General features: G+C 51.2%; 1 protein-coding gene across 1 annotated transcript in view; it reads left to right on the top strand.

Annotated features, from left to right (window-relative positions):
• GLE1 (GLE1 RNA export mediator) overlaps nucleotides 1–14200 on the top strand; it is a 63392-nt gene that overhangs the window by 22985 nt on the left and 26207 nt on the right. The window contains 4 exon segments of the mRNA XM_075324699.1: nucleotides 13448–13524; nucleotides 13526–13561; nucleotides 13643–13684; nucleotides 13687–13714. Of these exon segments, the coding sequence (XP_075180814.1) occupies nucleotides 13448–13524; nucleotides 13526–13561; nucleotides 13643–13684; nucleotides 13687–13714 (183 nt within the window).

Here is a 14200-nt window from a genome sequence, read left to right as displayed (position 1 = left end):
CCTCATGCACTTCCTGGGGAAGATGGTGGCAGCAATGGAGGCAGTCCTTTTCGCGCAGTTTCACCTGCGTCCACTTCAATGGGACATCCTACGGAAGTGGGACAGGATGCCGACGTCCCTAGACAGGAACGTCTCCCTCTCTCAGGCAACCAAAGCTTCCCTTCGGTGGTGGCTTCTTCCCACCTCATTATCGAAGGGGAAATCCTTCCTACCCCCATCCTGGGCGGTGGTCACGACGGACGCGAGTCTGTCAGGGTGGGGAGCATTTTTTTCTCCACCACAGGGCTCAGGGTACGTGGACTCAGCAAGAGTCCTCACTTCAGATCAATGTTCTGGAGATCAGGGCAGTGTATCTTGCCCTAAAAGCGTTCCAGCAGTGGCTGGAAGGCAAGCAGATCCGAATTCAGTCGGACAACTCCACAGCGGTGGCTTACATCAACCACCAAGGTGGGACACGCAGTCGGCAAGCCTTCCAGGAAGTCCGGCGGATTCTGCTGTGGGTGGAAGCCACAGCATCCACCATATCCGCAGTTCACATCCCGGGCGTAGAAAACTGGGAAGCAGACTTTCTCAGTCGCCAGGGCATGGACGCAGGGGAATGGTCCCTTCACCCGGACGTGTTTCAGGAGATCTGTTGCCGCTGGGGGATGCCGGACGTCGACCTAATGGCGTCACGGCACAACAACAAGGTCCCAACATTCATGGCTCGATCTCAAGATCACAGAGCTCTGGCGGCAGACGCCTTAGTTCAGGATTGGTTGCAGTTTCGGCTTCCTTATGTGTTTCCTCCTCTGGCACTGTTGCCCAGAGTGTTACGCAAGATCAGGGCCGACTGCCGCCGCGTCATCCTCGTCGCTCCAGACTGGCCGAGGAGGTCGTGGTACCCGGATCTGTGGCATCTCACTGTCGGCGAACCGTGGGCACTGCCAGACCGACCAGATTTGCTGTCTCAAGGGCCGTTTTTCCATCTGAATTCTGCGGCCCTCAACCTGACTGTGTGGCCATTGAGTCCTGGATCCTAGCGTCTTCAGGATTATCTCAAGACGTCATTGCCACTATGAGACAGGCTAGGAAACCAACGTCCGCCAAGATCTACCACAGGACGTGGAAAATATTCCTGTCGTGGTGCTCTGCTCAGGGTATTTCTCCCTGGCCATTTGCCTTGCCCACTTTTCTGTCCTTTCTTCAATCCGGATTGGAAAAGGGTTTGTCGCTAGGCTCCCTTAAGGGACAAGTCTCTGCGCTCTCTGTGTTTTTTTCAGAAGCGCCTAGCCAGACTTCCACAGGTACGCACGTTCCTGCAGGGGGTTTGTCACATCGTCCCTCCTTACAAGCGGCCGTTAGAACCCTGGGATCTGAACAGGGTGCTGATGGTTCTTCAGAAACCACCGTTCGAGCCAATGAGGGATATTTCGCTCGCACGCCTTTCACAGAAAGTGGCCTTCCTAGTAGCAGTCACATCACTTCGGAGAGTGTCTGAGTTGGCAGCGTTATCATGCAAAGCTCCTTTCCTGGTGTTTCACCAGGACAAGGTGGTTCTGCGTCCGGTTCCGGAATTCCTCCCTAAGGTGGTATCCCCTTTTCATCTCAATCAGGACATCTCCTTACCCTCGTTTTGTCCTCATCCAGTTCACCAATGTGAAAAGGATTTGCACTTGTTAGATCTGGTGAGAGCACTCAGACTCTACATCGATCGTACGGCGCCCCTGCGCCGCTCGGATGCACTCTTTGTCCTTGTCGCTGGCCAGCGTAAAGGGTCACAGGCTTCCAAGTCAACCCTGGCTCGGTGGATCAAGGAACCAATTCTCGAAGCCTACCGTTCTGCTGGGCTTCCGGTGCCCTCAGGGCTGAAGGCCCATTCTACCAGAGCCGTGGGTGCGTCCTGGGCTTTGAGGCACCAGGCTACGGCTCAGCAGGTGTGTCAGGCGGCTACCTGGTCGAGCCTGCACACTTTCACGAAACACTATCAGGTTCATACCTATGCTTCGGCGGATGCCAGCCTAGGTAGGCAAGTCCTTCAGGCGGCGGTTGCCCACCTGTAGGAAGGGGCCGTTTTACGGCTCTATTACGAGGTATTATTTTACCCACCCAGGGACTGCTTTTGGACGTCCCAATTGTCTGGGTCTCCCAATGGAGCGACAAAGAAGGGAATTTTGTTTACTTACCGTAAATTCCTTTTCTTCTAGCTCCAATTGGGAGACCCAGCACCCGCCCCTGTTTTTTTTTGTGTACACATGTTGTTCATGTTGAATGGTTTCAGTTCTCCGATATTCCTTCGGATTGAATTTACTTAAAACCAGTTTATAATTTTTTCCTCCTTCTTGCTTTTGCACCAAAACTGAGGAGCCCGTGGGAGCACGGGGAGTGTATAGGCAGAAGGGGAGGGGCTTTACACTTTTAGTGTAATACTTTGTGCGGCCTCCGGAGGCATAGCCTATACACCCAATGGTCTGGGTTTCCCAATTGGAGCTAGAAGAAAAGGAATTTACGGTAAGTAAACAAAATTCCCTTCTTTGAAGTTTTCCACTACACTATATGGTAAAACTCATGGTTTCATCTAAAAGTACAGATCGTTCCGCAAAAAACAAGCCCTCACATGACCATATTGACCAAAGAAATAAAAAAGTTACGTCTCTCGGAAGAAGAATAGCGAAAAAACAAACCGGAAAGCGAAAAATCAGCTGGTCGTGAAGGGGTTAAAGGTATCCATGTGACCTACTTGCTGCTCAGTCGCAGAGATGCATCTCGGGGTGTTCTATAACGGAAAGTTCTGGAACTTCTTAAAGGGGTTGTCCACTACTAGGACAACCGTTTTCGTATTTCACGTTTCCCCCGGGTAAAATAATAAAGCCTACACTCCCCTCTCGTAGCGGCGCCCTTCCAGCGGTGTCAGGGATCACGGCTTCAGGGCTCACGTGACGTTACGCGTCCAATCAGCGCCTCTGTCCTTCTTTGGACCAAATGAACAATTAACAGGAAGTGAGCTCAATGTTCACTTCCTGTTGATTAACTTGTTTGGTCTGATGGACATCCGCACTGATTGGACGAAGGGCTCACGTGACGTCACGTGATCCCGGACACTACAGGAACGGCCCCAGTACAGGAGGTGAGTGTGGGCTTTATTATTTTATCTGGGGGAAATGTGGAATCGCAGTGGGTTGTTCTAGTAGTAGACAACCCCTTTAATACATTTTGCTTGTGAATCCCCCACTGTTCAAATGGAAATCACCCAAAGGATGAAAAACCATTTGTAGCTATTAAATGGATTCCATCTCATAAAGTGGTGACATATTTAACCCCTTCAGCCCCCGGGCACTTTCCGTTTTTGCGTTTTTGTTTTTTGCTCCCCTTCTTCCGAGAGCCGTAACTTTTTTATTTTTCCGTCAATCTTGCCATATGAGGGCTTGTTTTTTGCGGGACGAGTTGTACTTTTAAATGGAAACCATCAGTTTTACCATATAGTGTACTGGAAAACGGCAAAAAAATTCCAAGTGCAGAAAAATTGCAAAAAAAAAGTGTGATCGCACAATAGTTTTTGGGATATTTTATTCACAGTGTTCACTATATGGTAAAACTGATGTATCTATGTGATGCCTCAGGTCGGTGCGAGTTTGTAGACACCAAACATGAATAGGTTTACTTGTATTTAAGGGGTTGAAAAAAAATTCACAAGCTTGTCCAAAAAAAGTGGTGCACGTTTTGCGCCATTTTCCAAAACCCGTAGCGTAGTCATTTTTCGGGATCTATGGCTCAGTGATGGCTTAATTTCTTGCGTCTCAAGCTGTCGTTTCTAATGGTACCATTTTTGCGCAGATGCTACGTTTTGATCGCCTGTTATTGCAGTTTGTGCAAAAATTGTGGCGAACAAAAAACGTAATTTTGGCGTTTGGAATTTTTTTTGCCGCTACGCCGTTTACTTATCAGATTTATTGATTTTATATTTTGATAGATTGGTCATTTCTGAACGCGGCGATACCAAATGTGTGTTTTTTTAACCCTTTAATTTTCAATGGGGCGAAAGGGGGGTGATTTGAACTTTTTAGGTTTTTATTTTTTTTAATAAAACTTTTTTTTATTTTTTTATTTTCCTAGTCCCCCTAGGGCAGAGCGATCGGATTGCTGATCGCTATAGTCCCCTATCTGCTGATCACAGCTACACAGCTGTAAACAGCAGATATGATCACTTCCTGATTCACTCGGCTCCGGGCCGAGTGAATCAGGAAGTGACTCATAATAGCTACAGGCGTCATCACATGACCCTGTGCTACCATGGCAACCACCGAAAGTCATGTGATCACGTGACACATGACTTCCGGTGGGGGCGGCGGTGAGTAAAAATCGTGACCGCGTGTTTATACATCTCGCTGCCAGACATTGGCAGTGAGATGTAAGGGGTTAATGTTACGGGTGGAATGCGATTCCACTCGTAACATGCAGGCACACGTCAGCTGTTAAAAACAGTTATGTGCGCCGATCGCCGCATTCTGCCTGCGGCAGGGGGTGGGGCTTAACTGCACACGCTCCATGACGGAAAGATCCGTCAAAGGTCGTGAAGGGGTTAAGTGAACCTGTCAGCAGATTTGGGGCCTATAAGCTGCGGCCACCACCACCGGGCTCATTTATATACAGTAATCTAACATCCTGTATATAAGAGCCCAGGCCGCTGTGTAGAACATAAAAATCACTTTATAATACTCACCTAAAGCGGTCGCTGCGGTGGATGTGGCTCAGATGGGCGTCTCCGTCCTCCAGTATTGGCACTGCCCTTTTCGGCCATCTTTGTACTCCTGCATGACACGTCTACACACTCGCCGATCCCGTGCAGGCGCACTACAATACTTTGATCTGCCCTGCTCAGGACCTGACTGTCGGCGAGTGTGGATGACGTAGCCGCGTCCTGCACCACGGCTTCAGAAGGATGACAAGGATGGCCGAAAGAGGCGGTGCCAAAGGAAGAGAACGCCCATTGGACCGCCGCAGCGACTGGTTTAGGTGAGTATTATAAAGTGTTTTTCTTTGTCGCTCCATTGGGAGACCCAGACAATTGACAATTGGTGTATAGCTACTGCCTCCGGAGGCCACACAAAGTATTACACTTAAAAGTGTAAAGCCCCTCCCCTTCTGCCTATACACCCCCCGTGGGATCACGGGCTCCTCAGTTTTCATGCTTTGTGCGAAGGAGGTCAGACATGCACGCATAGCTCCACTGTTTAGTCAGCAGCAGCTGCTGACTATGTCGGATGGAAGAAAAGAGGGCCCATATAGGGCCCCCAGCATGCTCCCTTCTCACCCCACTCTTGTCGGCGGTGTTTGTTAAGGTTGAGGTACCCATTGCGGGTACGGAGGCTGGAGCCCACATGCTGCTTTCCTTCCCCATCCCCCTTAGGGCTCTGGGTGAAGTGGGATCTTACCGGTCTCCAGGCACTGAGACCGTGCTCCATCCACAGCCCCTGGGGAATCTGCTGGATATGGAGCTGAGTATCGTCAGGGACAGGGCCCTGCTACGTCAAGGTACTCTGTGTCCCCGTACAGACCGCGCTCAGACACACTGCAGCATTGCTGGGTGTGTTAGTGCGCCGGGGACAACAGCGCTGCGCGCTTGTGCCATTACTAACTACAGCTCTGCTGAGTGAGTCAATGTATTGGGAACTGCCGCGCCGGCCGCTGCTGTCAGTTTTACACTGCGGCGCGGCTGGGACTTGTGGTGCGCCGGGGACTTCCGCGCTGGCCGTGCCTAGTTTCGTTTCGTTCCCGCCCCCAGGCCTGCCAGTCAGGGGAAGGGCGGGAAGCTGTACAGAACGTCAGCGCCGAGGGCTGGAGTCTACTTTACAATACTCCAGCCCTCACACTGGGCACAGTGGGACGCCAGTTTCCCGCACTTTGTCTGAGGCACGCCCACGGTCCGCCCCTCTTCACATAACGCCGGCAGCCATTCCTGTGTGCAGTCTGAGCTGGAGAGGGGAGACAAGTTCTGGGAGACCCAGACACGGGATTCTGACGACCACACACCCGCTTTTGAGCGGGCGGTAAGCAGCACCTCTGGTGCTGACCCCACTAGTGCCGAAGTGTACATTTGTATTTTTATGCTTGCATGCTATACACTGCACTGTACGGGCGCTGGTGTTTCTTGGCTATATACCCTCCTAGATTGCTCAGAGGAGACAACAGCATGTCGTCCGCAAAAAGCAAGGGTGCCAAGGCACAGGCTTTCTATGCTGCTTGTACCGCATGTGAGGCTACTCTACCGGCAGGTTCCACTGACCCCCATTGTGTGCAGTGCTCGGCCCCTGTGGCACTTGCTCGGCCGGGGCCTCTGCTAGAGGTGACCCAGGGAGAACCACCTGTGAATACTGTCCAGGTGACAGGGACGGAGTTTGCAGTTTTTGCTGATAGATTGTCTGTGACTATGACTAAAATTCTAGAAACTTTGCAGTCTAGACCGGTAACTCAGACCATGGGCACTGTTGAATCATTGCTCCCTGGTCCCCCTCAGTTGGAACAGCTCCGGGCTCCGGGGGGGTCCCATGCATCCCAGGGTGATGGCTCTGACACGGACGACAGTCCCAGACAGCCTAAGCGAGCTCGCTATGAGCGGCCCTCGACTTCATCACACTGGTCAGGGTCCCAGCAGGGCTCTCTGTATGATGAGGCGGAGGTAGCTGATCAGGATTCTGATCCTGAGACCGCTCTCAATCTGGATACTCCTGATGGTGACGCCATAGTGAATGATCTTATAGCGTCCATCAATAAAATGTTGGATATTTCTCCCCCAGCTCCTCCAGTGGAGGAGTCAGCTTCACAGCAGGAGAAATTCCATTTCAGGTATCCCAAGCGTAAATTAAGTACTTTTCTGGACCACTCTGACGTTAGAGAGTCAGTCCAGAAACACCACGCTTATCCAGATAAGCGTTTCTCCAAACGACTTAAGGATACACGTTATCCCTTTCCTCCTGACGTGGTCAAGAGCTGGACACAGTGTCCCAAAGTGGATCCTCCAATCTCCAGGCTTGCGGCTAGATCCTTAGTAGCAGTGGAAGATGGGGCTGCACTTAAAGATGCCAATGACAGACAGATGGAGCTCTGGTTGAAATCCATCTATGAAGCTATCGGCGCGTCGTTTGCTCCTGCATTCGCAGCTGTATGGGCACTCCAAGCTATTTCAGCTGGTCTTGCACAGATTGACACGGTCACACGTACATCTGTTCCGCAAGTAGCGTCCTTAACCTCTCAAATGACTGCATTTGCGTCTTACGCGATTAATGCTGTCCTGGACTCTACGAGCCGTACGGCAGTGGCGTCCGCCAACTCCGTGGTTTTACGCAGAGCCTTGTGGTTAAGGGAATGGAAGGCAGATTCTGCTTCCAAAAAGTGCTTAACCAGTTTGCCATTTTCTGGTGACCGACTGTTTGGTGAGCGATTGGATGAAATCATTAAACAGTCCAAGGGTAAGGATTCATCCTTACCCCAGCCCAAACCAAACAAACCCCAACAGAGGAGGGGACAGTCGGGGTTTCGGTCCTTTCGAGGCTCGGGCAGGTCCCAATTCTCCTCGTCCAAAAGGACTCAAAGGGATCAGAGGAGCTCAGATTCTTGGCGGGCTCAGTCACGCCCAAAAAAGACAGCCGGAAGACCCGCTACCAAGGCGGCTTCCTCATGACTTTCGGCCTCCTCTCTCCGCATCCTCGGTCGGTGGCAGGCTCTCCCGCTTTGGCGACATTTGGCTGCCACAGGTCAAAGACCGTTGGGTGAGAGACATTCTGTCTCACGGGTACAGGATAGAGTTCAGTTCTCGTCCTCCAACTCGATTCTTCAGAACTTCTCCACCTCCCGACCGAGCCGATGCTCTTCTGCAAGCGGTGTGCACTCTAAAGGCAGAAGGAGTGGTGACCCCTGTTCCTCTTCAGGAGCAAGGTCACGGTTTTTACTCCAATTTGTTTGTGGTGCCAAAAAAGGACGGGTCTTTCCGTCCCGTTCTGGATCTAAAACTGCTCAACAAGCACGTGAAAACCAGGCGGTTCCGGATGGAATCCCTCCGCTCCGTCATCGCCTCAATGTCTCAAGGAGATTTCCTAGCATCGATCGATATCAAGGATGCTTATCTCCACGTGCCGATTGCTCCAGAGCACCAGCGCTTCTTGCGCTTCGTTATAGGAGACGAACACCTTCAGTTCGTAGCTCTGCCTTTCGGGCTGGCGACAGCCCCACGGGTCTTCACCAAGGTCATGGCAGCAGTAGTAGCAGTCCTGCACTCTCAGGGTCACTCTGTGATCCCTTATTTGGACGATCTACTTGTCAAGGCGCCTTCTCAAGAGGCATGCCAACACAGCCTGAACGTTGCGCTGGAGACTCTCCAGAGTTTCGGGTGGATCATCAACTTTTCAAAGTCAAATCTGACCCCCGACCCAATCGCTAACATATCTTGGCATGGAGTTTCATACTCTCTCAGCGATAGTGAAGCTTCCGCTGGACAAACAGCGTTCACTACAGACAGGGGTGCAATCTCTCCATCAAGGCCAGTCACACCCCTTGAGACGCCTCATGCACTTCCTAGGGAAGATGGTAGCAACAATGGAGGCAGTCCCTTTCGCGCAGTTTCATCTGCGTCCACTACAATGGGACATTCTCCGCCAATGGGACGGGAAGTCGACGTCCCTCGACAGGAACGTCTCCCTTTCTCAGGCGGCCAAGGAATCTCTTCGGTGGTGGCTTCTTCCCACCTCATTGTCAAAAGGAAAGTCCTTCCTACCCCCATCCTGGGCGGTGGTCACGACAGACGCGAGTCTATCAGGGTGGGGAGCAGTTTTTCTCCACCACAGGGCTCAAGGTACGTGGACTCAGCAAGAGTCCACCCTTCAGATCAATGTTCTGGAAATCAGAGCAGTGTATCTTGCCCTACAAGCCTTCCAGCCGTGGCTGGAGGGCAAGCAGATCCGAATTCAGTCGGACAACTCCACAGCGGTGGTATACATCAACCACCAAGGAGGAACACGCAGTCGGCAAGCCTTCCAGGAAGTCCGGCGGATTCTGACGTGGGTGGAAGACACGGCATCCACCATATCCGCAGTTCACATCCCGGGCGTGGAAAACTGGGAAGCAGACTTCCTCAGTCGCCAGGGTATGGACGCAGGGGAATGGTCTCTTCACCCGGACGTGTTTCAGGAGATCTGTCGCCGCTGGGGGATGCCGGACGTCGACCTAATGGCGTCCCGGCACAACAACAAGGTCCCGGCTTTCATGGCACGGTCTCACGATCACCGAGCTCTGGCGGCGGACGCCTTAGTTCAAGATTGGTCGCAGTTCCGGCTACCTTATGTGTTCCCACCTCTGGCACTGTTGCCCAGAGTGCTACGCAAGATCAGGTCCGACTGCCGCCGCGCCATCCTCGTCGCTCCAGACTGGCCGAGGAGGTCGTGGTACCCGGATCTGTGGCATCTCACGGTAGGCCAACCGTGGGCACTACCAGACCGACCAGACTTGCTGTCTCAAGGGCCGTTTTTCCATCTGAATTCTGCGGCCCTGAACCTGACTGTGTGGCCATTGAGTCCTGGATCCTAGCGTCTTCAGGATTATCTCAAGAGGTCATTGCCACCATGAGACAGGCTAGGAAACCGACATCCGCCAAGATCTACCACAGGACGTGGAGGATATTCTTATCTTGGTGCTCTGCTCAGGGAGTTTCTCCCTGGCCATTTGCATTGCCTACTTTTCTTTCCTTCCTGCAATCCGGTTTGGAAAAAGGTTTGTCGCTCGGCTCCCTTAAAGGACAAGTCTCAGCGCTATCTGTATTTTTTCAGAAGCGCCTAGCACGACTTCCTCAGGTACGCATGTTCCTGCAAGGGGTTTGTCATATCGTCCCTCCTTACAAGCGGCCGTTAGAGCCCTGGGATCTGAACAGGGTTCTAATTGCTCTCCAGAAGCCGCCTTTCGAGCCTATGAAGGATGTTTCCCTTTCTCGTCTTTCACAGAAAGTGGCCTTTCTAGTAGCGGTCACGTCTCTTCGGAGAGTGTCCGAGCTAGCAGCGCTGTCATGCAAATCTCCCTTCCTGGTGTTTCACCAGGACAAGGTGGTTCTGCGCCCGATTCCGGAGTTTCTCCCTAAGGTGGTATCCCCCTTTCATCTCAATCAGGATATCTCCTTACCTTCTTTGTGTCCTCATCCAGTTCATCAATGTGAAAAGGATTTGCATTTGTTGGATCTGGTGAGAGCACTCAGAATCTACTTTTCCCGCACGGCGCCCCTGCGCCGCTCGGATGCACTCTTTGTCCTTGTCGCTGGTCAGCGTAAAGGGTCGCAAGCTTCCAAATCCACCCTGGCTCGGTGGATCAAGGAACCAATTCTTGAAGCCTACCGTTCTGCTGGGCTTCCGGTTCCCTCAGGGCTGAAGGCCCATTCTACCAGAGCCGTGGGTGCGTCCTGGGCATTACGGCACCAGGCTACGGCTCAGCAGGTGTGCCAGGCGGCTACCTGGTCGAGTCTGCACACTTTTACCAAGCATTATCAGGTGCATACCTACGCTTCGGCGGACGCCAGCCTAGGTAGACAAGTCCTTCAGGCGGCGATTGCCCCCCTGTAGGAAGGGGCCGTTTTACGGCCCTATCACGAGATATTATTTTACCCACCCAGGGACTGCTTTTGGACGTCCCAATTGTCTGGGTCTCCCAATGGAGCGACAAAGAAGAAGGGAATTTTGTTTACTTACCGTAAATTCCTTTTCTTCTAGCTCCAATTGGGAGACCCAGCACCCGCCCTGTTTCCTTCGGGCTTTTTGTTTTTTCGGGTACACATGTTGTTCATGTTGAATGGTTTCAGTTCTCCGATATTCCTTCGGATTGAATTGTGTTTTTAAACCCAGTTTATTGGCTATCCTCCTTCTTGCTTTGGCACTAAAACTGAGGAGCCCGTGATCCCACGGTGGGTGTATAGGCAGAAGGGGAGGGGCTTTACACTTTTAAGTGTATTACTTTGTGTGGCCTCTGAGGCAGTAGCTATACACCAATTGTCAATTGTCTGGGTCTCCCAATTGGAGCTAGAAGAAAAGGAATTTACGGTAAGTAAACAAAATTCCCTTCTTTATGTTTGTACACAGCGGCCTGGGCTCTTATATACAAGCATGTCAGAATACTGCATATAGGAGCCCACTGGTGGTGGCCGCAGCTTATAGGCCCCAAATCTGCTGACAGGTTCCCTTTAAGATATACAACCAATTAGTGAGAAAGTGGGGTCCCACCTATTCAGAAAATTGATTTCTGATTCAGAGCTGCACCCCGCCCTCCCGCTGTGCAGGTAAACTGCAGCAAAGCTCCTACACCATGTGCAGAATTATTAGGTAAATGCGTATTGTGATCACATGATGCTTGTGTATACATGTCGTCCTACTCCAAGCTGTATAGGCTGAGAGCCAACTACCAATGAAGTAACTCCGGTGATGTACCTCTCTGTAATGAGGAGGGGTGCGGTGTAATGACACAACACACCCTAATATAAGGGGTGCGCAATTATTAGGCAACTTCATTTCCTTTGGCAGAATGGGTCAGAAGAGAGATGTGACGGGCTCTGAAAAGTCCATATTGTGCGATGTCTTGCAGAGGGACGCAGCAGTCTGGAAATTGCCAAACTTTTGAAGTGTGATCACTGAACAATCAAGCGTTTCATGGCAAATAGCCAACAGGGTCGCAAAGAAGCGTGCTGGTCAAAAAAGCGCAAAATAACTGCCCCATGAATTGAGGAAAATAAAGCGTGAATCTGCCAAGAGGCCATTTGCCACCAGTTTGGCCATATTTCAGAGCTCCAACGTTACTGGAGTATCAAAGAGCACAAGGTGTGCCATACTCAGGGACAGGCCAAGGTAAGGAAGGCCGAAAACCACCACACCTCTGACCAAGAAACAAGATAAAACCTCAAGACTGGGCCACAGAAAATATCTGAAGACTGATTTCTTCACAGGTTTTATGGATGATGAAATGAGAGTGACTCTTGATGGGCAGATGGATGGGCCCGAGGCTGGATCAGTAAAAGGGCAGAGGCTCCACTCCGACTCAGACGCCAGCAAGGTGGAGGTGGGGCACTGGTATGGGCTGGGGTCATCAAAGATCAACTTGTGGGACCTTTTCTGGTTGAGGATGGAGTGAAGCTCAACTCCCAGACCTACTGCCAGTTTCTGGAAGACAACTTCTTCAAGCAGTGGTACAAGGAAGAAGTCGCTATCGCTCAAGAAAAACATGATTTTCATGCAGGACAATGCTCCATCACATGCATCCAACTACTCCACAGCGTGGCTGCCAGTAAAGGTCTAAAAGATGAAAAATAATGACATAGCCCCCTTGTTCCCCCTGATCTGAATCCCCATAGAGAACCTGTGGTCCCTCATATGTGAGACCTACAGGGAGGGGAAACAGTCCACCTCTGGGAGCAGAGTCTGGAGGCTGTGGAGTCTAGAGGCTGTGGAGTCTGGAGGCTGTGTGAGTCTGGAGGCTGTGGAGTCTGGAGGCTGTGGAGTCTGGAGGCTGTGGAGTCTGGAGGCTGTGTGAGTCGTCTGGAGGCTGTGGAGTCTGGAGGCTGTGGAGTTCTGGACGGCTGTGGAGTCTGGAGGCTGCTAGCACGCAATGTTGAGTTGTAAACAGATCAAGCAATGACAGGATCTATGGATGGAGGCTGCTGAGGGTCATCAGATAGAAAGGGGGCTATATTGGAGTCCCTCATTTTCTGGGTTTGTTTTTTGCATGTCAGGAATGTTTTATTTCTATATTTCTTCTGTCGCTCCATTGGGAGACCCAGACAATTGTCTGGGTCTCCCAATAGGAGCTAGAAGAAAAGGAATTTACGGTAAGTAAACAAAATTCCCTTCTTTGTGCAGTTATATTGGTTTACCTGGTGACAAACAAGTGAGATGGGAATAGATTTGGTTTTTTATGAAGTTGCCTAATAATTCTGCACAGTAAATAGTCACTGCACAAACAGATCCTCCTAAGAAGCCAACATCTAAAAAACCCCTCCAACTGCCAAAATATGAACCCCTCCAACTGCCAAAAATATGAACCCCCTCCAACTGCCAAAATATTAACCCCTCCAGCTGCCCAAAAATATTAAGCGCTGATATTTATGAGGCTTTTAGGGTGATTGAGAACATAGCTGTGGATCAATAATAAAAAAATCCTCTAAAATACGACTAAATACAACTTGCCTAATAATTCTGCACACGGTGTAATGTGAATGGGGCCTCTGACGTCCCTATACAGCGCATGGCTGCAGTGCAGCTGTGCAGGGAAGAACGGGGGGTATGCAGGGCTGAATCAGAGCTGTGGAGCCTCCATTTTCAGGGGTTAGCAGTGCCTAAATATAGGAGAACCCCTTTAATACTCAGATGAGGGTTTAGTGTAGGTTTTCCGGAGCCAGTAATGGTCCGGGTCCCCCCCACATTAATGAATGATGTTATTTGTAGGGCTGCAGAAGAAGGGCGTCTAAGGGCACAATTGCAGAGGTTCCTGGAGCTGCAGAAGGTCCTGGAGCAGTGCATGAGCATCTGCACAAGATCTCGCCACCTGCAAAGATCCCCCGGGTACAGTGGATCCCGCTCAGATTTAGTCGTTTTTATAAAATCTCCTAAGTTTTTTGTCATCTAATTGCGTCACCACTTGCCTCCAGACAAAGAAGATCCGGGCTGATCTGCAGAGGGCCGTGACCACCTCCCGGTCAGCCAAATCTCCAGCATCTCAGGTGAGGCCGCGCCACGCACAAGTCTCTGGAATTACTGTTTAGGTTGTATTTGCATTTTAATACGACTGGTTATAATCTCAGCAATAATATCATCACAAACCTCAGTGCTGCAAGACTGCAGTGCTAACCACTGAGCCACCGCAAGACTGCAGTGCTAACCACTGAGCCGCCGCAAGACTGCAGTGCTAACCACTGAGCCGCCGTCCAAGACTGCAGTGCTAACCACTGAGCCGCCGCAAGACTGCAGTGCTAACCACTGAGCCGCCGCAAGAAAGACTGCAGTGCTAACCACTGAGCCGCCGCAAGACTGCAGTGCTAACCACTGAGCCGCCGCAAGACTGCAGTGCTAAACCACTGAGCCGCCGCAAGGACTGCAGTGCTAACCACTGAGCCGCCGCAAGACTGCAGTGCTAACCACTGATCCGCCGCAACGCATGACTCAGCAGGCTAGACCGCACTGATCCGCCGCAAGGACTGCAGTGCTAA

The sequence above is a fragment of the Anomaloglossus baeobatrachus genome, chromosome 9 (genome assembly GCF_048569485.1).
Source record: "Anomaloglossus baeobatrachus isolate aAnoBae1 chromosome 9, aAnoBae1.hap1, whole genome shotgun sequence".
NCBI classification, from domain to species: domain Eukaryota; kingdom Metazoa; phylum Chordata; class Amphibia; order Anura; family Aromobatidae; genus Anomaloglossus; species Anomaloglossus baeobatrachus.
This window is presented reverse-complemented; position numbering and strand designations above follow the sequence as displayed.